The following is a 7,841-nucleotide window of genomic DNA, read 5'->3' on the forward strand; positions in this document are numbered from 1 at the left end:
TTCATGACAGAGAAATACTGCTCTCAAGTGGTGACATTGCAGTATAAGCAACCAAGAATATGTTCAACAAAGCACAAATCGGTGATTGCCGTTACAAGCTGCACATTCCAAATGTGTGCATAACTTAATGTGTTTTAACCGAGCCACAACCCCCAATCAAAAAGGATGAAGCCCATGAGAAACTCAAGTTCTTCAAGATTCTGTGAGATTCATTAGTCTACAGTGGCAGTGTTCCATTTGAGTCCGCACTACCCTTGCAAATGCATAGTGTACTAGCAATACTTAATGCATGTGAACAAATAGAAGTATACAATTTGAGACACACCCAGTGTTACAAAACCTCATTTATCTATTTTTAAATTTCAGATGTTTTTTTCATCATCATGCCAGAGTCTTCCAAAAGTGGGGCAATGATGCTCCCATTCGGAGGGAACTTAAGGATTAAAACCTCAGAATTTAATCATATTGGTGATACACTGCCTTTGGGTTGAATATCTGAACCACCATACAAAATCAAGCCGACACAAGTGTTTACTTTTTGAAGGGAAACAGCCTCTTTAATTGCATTTGGAGTGAAAAATTACACTTAAGTTATTAAAATCAAGTTTTGTTTATAACTGTAGCACAAGAAAACAATAACATGCAATCCATTATAAACATATTTTAATTTATCAAATCAAAAACCCAACTAATCAACTCTGCTTTCATCAATTTCAATTGAGATGGATTTAAATGTGGAAATGGTGGTTGAAAGAAAACCAAAAATAAAAATAATCTCAAAAAAATCTCATATTTTAAAATATATATATATACACAACAAATCCTCCAGACAATCCTTTGTAACACAAACTTTGTACAGAAAATGTTTTGATCCCTTAACTACAGTGCTGATCTAAGTTTATGATGACAGAAAATCCCCAGCATTTTGATAAAAATGAAGACAAAAATTAACAGGCATAGAAAACAGCATGTTCGCCACCCACTTCATCCATTTCTTATAATAAAAGCTTTCAATCTCTGTTTTCTTATGTTTCCTCTGCAAAAGAAAGAGAACAAAAGTTTGCTTGGAATGACTATATTTACCATAAGCATACACATATCATTAAGGACCACTACAGCTAGTCTACACAAATCCAAAGGACCCTAGGCTTTGAAACAAAGATGGGTACATGTTTCAAAAGGTTGTGTGGGTATCATGAAATTTCTAATATTGTCCCAGATTAAACTTTGTAATAATTTTAACTTGAATACTGGCTTCTTCAAACAATACACAAATGTAAAGTTGATAAATTCAGAAGTCACTGTGAGCTTAATGTCTCCTCAGAATTCTGAAGTTTGATTTTTGGGGTGGTCACACAACATCATATCTGGGACAGTCACACAAGGGTAAAAGTGGAAAGAGGAAGTAAAGAAAGACTACAAACTACCGGAGACTAAACTGATTGGGGGAGCGCCATCCACAATGAATAATGCATTCGACGTGTTGGTGGTTGGTAATCATTTTAGGTCACTGATAATCATCCATATAGACTCTTGCTTCATTAATTATCAAATTCAAAATAAATGACATTAAAACAATATATATATTTGCAGGGTGTAATTATTTTTGCTAATAATGGTTAAGAGAAAGATGAAATGTTCTTCTGTGCCTGTTATGAATGCATATGCAAGTAAATTGTGACTGAATCTCTAATCTGTCTATAATTAGTACAGAACAACTTCACGACCGTGTCATTTCCTTCAGGTTTCACCTCATATCTCAAGTTGTTATTTTGCTATCAACACTACATACTTTCATATAAATTTGTTACAAATAACAAGGTATCAATGAATTAATCGAAAGTTGGCGGATTGATTTCACTTCAAAGAAGGAAATGTGATGGATTCACCAATATTGAAAAGCGTATCACAAAATTATTTTCTTGTCTTTTCAGAGTGGTTCCTTCTTGACTTCATACTTACCCCTTGGGGTTAAAAAGGCAAAAGGCAGCACTAAGTATCACCACTGCTGAACAAATGCAGACCAATCCTCAAATCAGGATTGTGGTCTGAAAAAAAACTACCCCTTAATTGACAAAGGCAATTTCCCCCGAAATAAGTTGATCCATGCTGCTCATATCCTTATCCAACACTGTGAACCATGGATCAAAACTTTGTTTCAATGTGATGTTTTCATGTTACTGTCCCTCTTACAATAAAAAACAAAAGAAATCTCTAACCCTTGTCACTCCCCATTGGCTGTGACAGATAAAGGAGGAGGGGAAGGGGAAGTGGGAATTTTTAACTAGCAAAAGTTTTCCCTGTGTCGTCCTTGCCTTTGTATGTCCTCTTTCCATGTGTGAACGGTAGGTATCTGTACTTCACCATGTGCTAGAAAAGGGTTGAGAAGAGAAAGAGAGGGATAAGCATCACATTTTTCCAAACTATTTTAAATGCCATGTTCATCTTCAGCGGTAGATTTAAAAAAGTCAGTTAAACAAGTGTAATCCAGATGTAAAATTCAAACCCAAAAAAATTACAAAATGGAAGTAATAAGAGCCAGATCGTCACGTATAAAAATTAAACAATTGCACAACCTTCTCAGACGTTCAGGTTTAATGCATGTAATAAAATTAAAAAGCTGCAACACCAATGCAAAAAACTCATATAGTCCTAGGCAAATGTATGTGCTTTACCTTGATCTGCCTCTTCATGGTGATGCAGAAGAGCATGATGAAGTACATTACAAGTATAGGCCAGAAGACTGGCACGTTGAAGGCTTCAAAAAATGTGCAAATCATGGCGATGACAATGCCTTTTGTTGCTGAATGCCTGTAAAGGAGACAAATATAAGCTTAGTTAAAACAGTGTCATCACCTCCGTGATACATTTGACCCTACTGTCACGAATGTCTGTGGAGCCCATCACAAGCTCTGATCTAAACTCTGTAGGACAAAGGAGCGCTTGCCAAAGTGCTCTACGTTGGTTTCAGCAAAGAAAGGCTGGGTTGAAAAATTTCTAATTTTCTTGGTTTGGATTTGAGCTCAGGCTTTACACTTTGATGCTACTTCTGCACCACTTTGCTTGAGTGTCTATCCTCTTAAGTGTAATAACAGTTCTTCATCTTATTATTTTTTACAGCAGTTTAAAAAAGATAAAAATGTTAAAAGACAGATATAAAAAAAAAAAGTTATTTTTGGGCTGTGGTGCTCATATTCTACTTCTTTTGCAAAATTAGCAAAGTTAAACTTTAGTCACACACAATCATTCAACTCACCAGAACTTGAACTCAGGCAACCTCCTGATGAATGGGCGGAACTCCTCATTCTGCTTGGTAGGAAGGGATGGACCCTCATCTGCAGGTAGAAAGAGTGACGAAGAAGAGAATTAAAAGGGGAAATAGCAATCTTTATTCAACCGTGCAAACCGTAAACTGAAGAAACATTTGTGTTGTATGATTTATATTTGAACAATGTGGAATTGACCAGTGATCAGATTCAGAAGTTACTGAATATATAAAAAAGGATTGAGGAAGAGGTTAGTATTCTAATTACCAATCATTTAAAAAAGAAAACTGTCAATTTTAGTGATCTTTTCACTTCTGTGACATCCCTCCCCGACATACTGAGACCTTGTTTCTAAATATTGGCTTTGTGAAAGAAGTTGTAATGTTCTGTGCCTATTACTCTTTATGCCACCTTACGCACTTCTAAAACATAAAATCACAACAAATCAATAAAACAAACTAGGAGTTTCACAGATACCCAAAACTGCATCAGAAGTAAAATAGTGCTCTGTTAAATGACATTCGATACTAGGGAGGTTTTGAAGTAGAAAATAAGTTGATGAAAATGTGTGCTGTTTGCGAGAAACATTCTTGGTCAGATGTTTTTACTTTCCAAAGAATGGAACATGATTGGCAGGATTTAAACCCCCCACAAAAAGGAAGGTAACATGTTAACAAGTTACCCAAAGCATGACACAAAAAATGGGTCTGATTTTTAGTGCCTACTTGCCTTCATCAAGCAGCGAAGGGTCCACTTTTGGTGATAGAAAAGCAATGAAGAGATTGAGATGGTAGATTCCCAAAGCATATGTTACTATATACCAGCCCTGGGAAGAAACAAAAAACAGAACCATATTGAACACCTCAAACACAAAAACAGACAGATGCAGGAGGTGGACAAAAATGTGAAGATTACAGTTGTTACACTTGTCAAACAAAATACAACAAAAAAATAAGGTGTACAGTTTGATTGGACAGTGCCATGGGCCAAAATTTTCACATTAGGAGAGAATCACTGTTCACTTAGAACATCAAGTCTTCTGTTCAAACTCACAACACAAGTAAAACAATAGGAGCTGGGGAGTGATCTCCTTTCTCCTAATTTTGCAATCTAACAGATTCTAGTGTAAGGTTTGTGAACATTAACAAAGAAGATTACGACGTAACTCACCTGTAGTATGTACACTCTGATCATGTAGACAGCTGTAAGTAGAAGAGTGGTTGCCCATCGCACTACATAGAAGGGCGTTGACTTGTCTAGCCATGACTGATAGACCTTTTAAGAAATGATACAGATATACAAACAGACCACGGCATATTGTATTATTAAAGTACAAAGAATATCACAGATTATGGCCAAGCATGCAAAAGAAAAATGCATGAGGAGTCCAATACATGACAAAGACTTGGGAGTAAACAGTTTTCTGCACCAGAACTATTTGCTTCTTAACTGCAACACATGATATGTTCATATTATTCAATATTACGCTGCAATGATTCATCATTCTTTCATTCCTATGGAAAACATCACCAGTATTTTGATAAGGACTGTTCTTGAAACTCAGTGTAAGCCTCTACTTGTGATGCTATTTTTGGAAAACTTCAAGATAGACACTCTGATATCAGGTAAGGGAGCACTGGTCTGTCAAAATTCAAGGGCAGAAGTATTTTTTAATGTTAAAGCAACTGACTTTTGCTCTTGGTGTTTAATCATTAGTTCAACTTTTATTCAGCAGATACAAAAAAATAAAATTAGAATTTGAAAGCAAATATTTTGTTTATTTTGTCAAGAGTTTCATAAGATAAACAGTTGTTACTCTTGAATTACATAGTGCAATAAGTGTGATCCATAATAAGGGCACTTTACCTGGCCAATCCTTGTAAAAAAGGCAGCAACTACGGATGGTTTCCCATGGATTGACTCACCAATGCTGTCCCCTTCTGACATTCTGAAAGAGAAGTTAAGAAACACACATTGATTAACGGTTGATTAATGGTGCTTCACATATATAGACTACATGTGAGTCTGTATGAAGCAGACCACCAATATCTAATACACACAAAACAAGCATCTTCAGTGCTTTAATGTGTATTGTCTGGCGATGAATTAAGTGAATTTAATGTTTTAGTATTCCAACCAACAATTCAATAACTGTAGTATTTGAGAGTCCCTTCCTAAAACTCATAGTTTCAGGAAATACACACTTGCCATTTTTCACCTTAGCTATTATCCATTTTATTAGTGGTAATATTTGACTTCTCAGCGCAAGGTGCAAGCTGGTTCAAACAAAAAATGATAAATAACGTTAACCCACTTAAATAAATGCTTCAACACAAGTCCCAGCTGTATTTTATACAACGTGCAATCGCAAACCTGAAGTACTAAAACTTTTAGGCTATATAAACGACATGACAAGCAGCGTAAAACTATTCAAGACCTTCGGCTATGGCAAAGAAATATTTGTTTAATCTTTGAAATATTTAGTAGGATAATGTAACATTTGGCAGGGTAATTTCTTCTTTTATGAATACGTTATCTCGGCTCCTATCCAGTGAAACCAGAAGACTATAAACGAGTCGCTATAAAGACATAAAAGGCTTGGATTGATTATAAATTGCCCTAGGGGAATGAAGAAGATAGGCAGAGGAGAGTCTGTGTATGTGTTGTTGTAGTTAAATGATCTATGCGGTATTAAGTGAAACACCAACAAAAAAACAACCAAAACGGTAAACATTCATTTTCCGACACGACAGGAACTGGAAAGGGGGTTTCACTGTCAGGTCTCAACCTGTTAGGCCGGTAACTTAACATGAACACTCACAGGGATGACCAGAAAAGAACACATATGAAAGCCAAATATAAAAGACACAGTGTAACCCTTGTTCACATTGACGAATTAAAGCAACAGTTTGTAACTTTACAATTTCCTCCTTCCGGCAACATTTCTTTCGCTTTAGACCTTTCGAGATTCATTGATTTCGTATGGAGTGGATTATGAATTATCAAGGTAACGTTCAGAAATCACTCAACTCGATCTACGAGGTCACTCTTCTGATAAACGAATAACAGTTCGCGTAGTCACCGGAGGACATTGTAAGCAGGCGTTTTGAATAGAGATAGTTATTAAAATGGGCAAGACCACACAGGAATGTTCGTGATTAAAGCTAACGTTAGCTGCCCAACTAGCTAACCGGCTTGAGCAATCACGATGGAAGCTAAGAAGGCATATTTCTTAAAACGGTGTTTTCGTGAAAACCGTCCCGTTCCTGTGAACGAAATTAATGTTTGTATAATTGCTGATAACGTGTCGTCGAGAATAATATAGAAAAATTACCTACGTTAGCCCAACACGTAGCTCCCTCAAATAGCTCTCCAAACGGGGATTGCCCTTTGGCCCATATCATGCTACTGTGGGTATTGTAGTTTAAGTTAGGCAGCAGTCTACCTTCATCAACCCAAGCATTATGTTGTGGAACTACATTTCACATAGAGCCAATAAAGAGGCTATGTAGAGCACACCAAGAGACATTGTAGTTTCTTTGCCGCTATCTCTCTATTGAAATCCCGCTTTCTAGAGAAAATCCAGAACTACAAATACCATGGAGAAATGAAGCAGTTTGACAACTCACTTCCGGTGATACGTTTCTGCGTTGCCAACAACTGCACAACTAGCAAGCTAGCCTAGTCAGAAATCAAACAGTTCTACAGTGACCAAATCGCAGCCAGCAGATAATAAAACCAGTTAAACGCCTCCTTCGTTTCATTACCTGCCTTTCCATCCTAAATGTGTTTTCGATTCAAGAGAAATTAAATCAATGACTGCCATTCTTACCTGATACGGCCGCTGTGTCACTACCCGGCACTACCTAGCTAGCTAAACTAGCCACCTCTCGGTGTGAACACGTCAGTACTTCCGCAAGGGTTCGAAGACAAGGCAGTCAAGATAGTTGATCCCAGAAAACGAGGAAGCTGATGTGGAAATCCCAAATTTGTGAGAATCCGGCTTCATTTGCGTGTTATTCACAGTCTAAGGTTATTCAAGGCTACTAGGGAATCCTTGCTTTTTGATATACATGTACCGAATTCTTTTTTGTCATGCCTTTTTGTGTGATAATAATGATAATAATAATAATAATAATAATAATAATAATAATAATAATAATAATAATAAAGTTCCATAAGCTTTATTTTAGCACTTATTCCATCAGCTTATATTGTATATCTATCTATTTATCTATCTATCTATCTATCTATCTATCTATCTATCTATCTATCTATCTATCTATCTATCTATCTATCTATGAGATTAGCAAAATTGGAGAGTAAATGGTAAAGGGAGGCAAAGTTGGCATTTTATGGAATCAAAGAATACTGAGCAATCCCAAAACAGACATTTATGAAAACTGACAGGTAAAGTATACAGGTAGACGTGTTAATATGTTTACATTTCAAAAACAGAGATGAGAAAAGAAAAATTACCAGAAAGCTCAAAACAATCACAATTTATTCTTTACACAGTGGTAATGTATAATACTGATCATAAGCACAAATAATCCTTGACTATTTCACTTTTAA

The 7,841-nt window shown here is 36.2% G+C and overlaps 1 protein-coding gene across 4 annotated transcripts; it reads right to left on the reverse strand.

Annotated features, from left to right (window-relative positions):
* Positions 1–644: 644 nt before the first annotated feature.
* On the reverse strand, positions 645–7,210 carry rer1 (retention in endoplasmic reticulum sorting receptor 1). 4 transcript variants are annotated; one of them, XM_074682446.1, is made up of 8 exons: positions 7,099–7,210; positions 5,133–5,214; positions 4,437–4,541; positions 3,996–4,092; positions 3,257–3,335; positions 2,676–2,811; positions 2,316–2,370; positions 645–1,036 (listed from the first exon to the last, which is right to left on the reverse strand). In XM_074682446.1, the coding sequence occupies exons 2-8, from the start codon at positions 5,211–5,213 to the stop codon at positions 1,026–1,028; spliced, it is 564 nt and encodes a 187-aa protein (XP_074538547.1). In that variant the 5' UTR covers position 5,214; positions 7,099–7,210; the 3' UTR covers positions 645–1,025. The 4 variants fall into 4 exon arrangements, with proteins under 4 accessions (XP_074538547.1, XP_074538546.1, XP_074538545.1 ...); XM_074682445.1 differs by lacking the exon at positions 7,099–7,210 and adding an exon at positions 6,601–6,808 and having other exon boundaries at positions 661–2,370; XM_074682444.1 differs by lacking the exon at positions 7,099–7,210 and adding an exon at positions 6,605–6,807 and having other exon boundaries at positions 663–2,370.
* Positions 7,211–7,841: the final 631 nt, after the last annotated feature.

This window comes from Halichoeres trimaculatus, unplaced genomic scaffold, assembly GCF_033239565.1.
Source record: "Halichoeres trimaculatus isolate MK-OKI-2021-1 unplaced genomic scaffold, fHalTri1.1 fHalTri1_scaffold_11, whole genome shotgun sequence".
In the NCBI taxonomy this organism is placed as follows: Eukaryota; Metazoa; Chordata; class Actinopteri; order Labriformes; family Labridae; genus Halichoeres; species Halichoeres trimaculatus.

What these genes read in the sequence shown, in the direction of transcription:
- rer1 (XM_074682445.1), bottom strand. Translation starts at nt 5,213, where the DNA reads ATGTCAGAAGGGGACAGCATTGGTGAGTCAATCCATGGGAAACCATCC. An exon ending in TTGCCTGAGTTCAAGTTCTG is followed by an intron (nt 2,812 to 3,256) that starts GTGAGTTGAATG and finishes TCTCCTTTACAG; the next exon opens with GCATTCAGCAACAAAAGGCA. An exon ending in CCATGAAGAGGCAGATCAAG is followed by an intron (nt 2,371 to 2,675) that starts GTAAAGCACATA and finishes ACCCTTTTCTAG; the next exon opens with CACATGGTGAAGTACAGATA.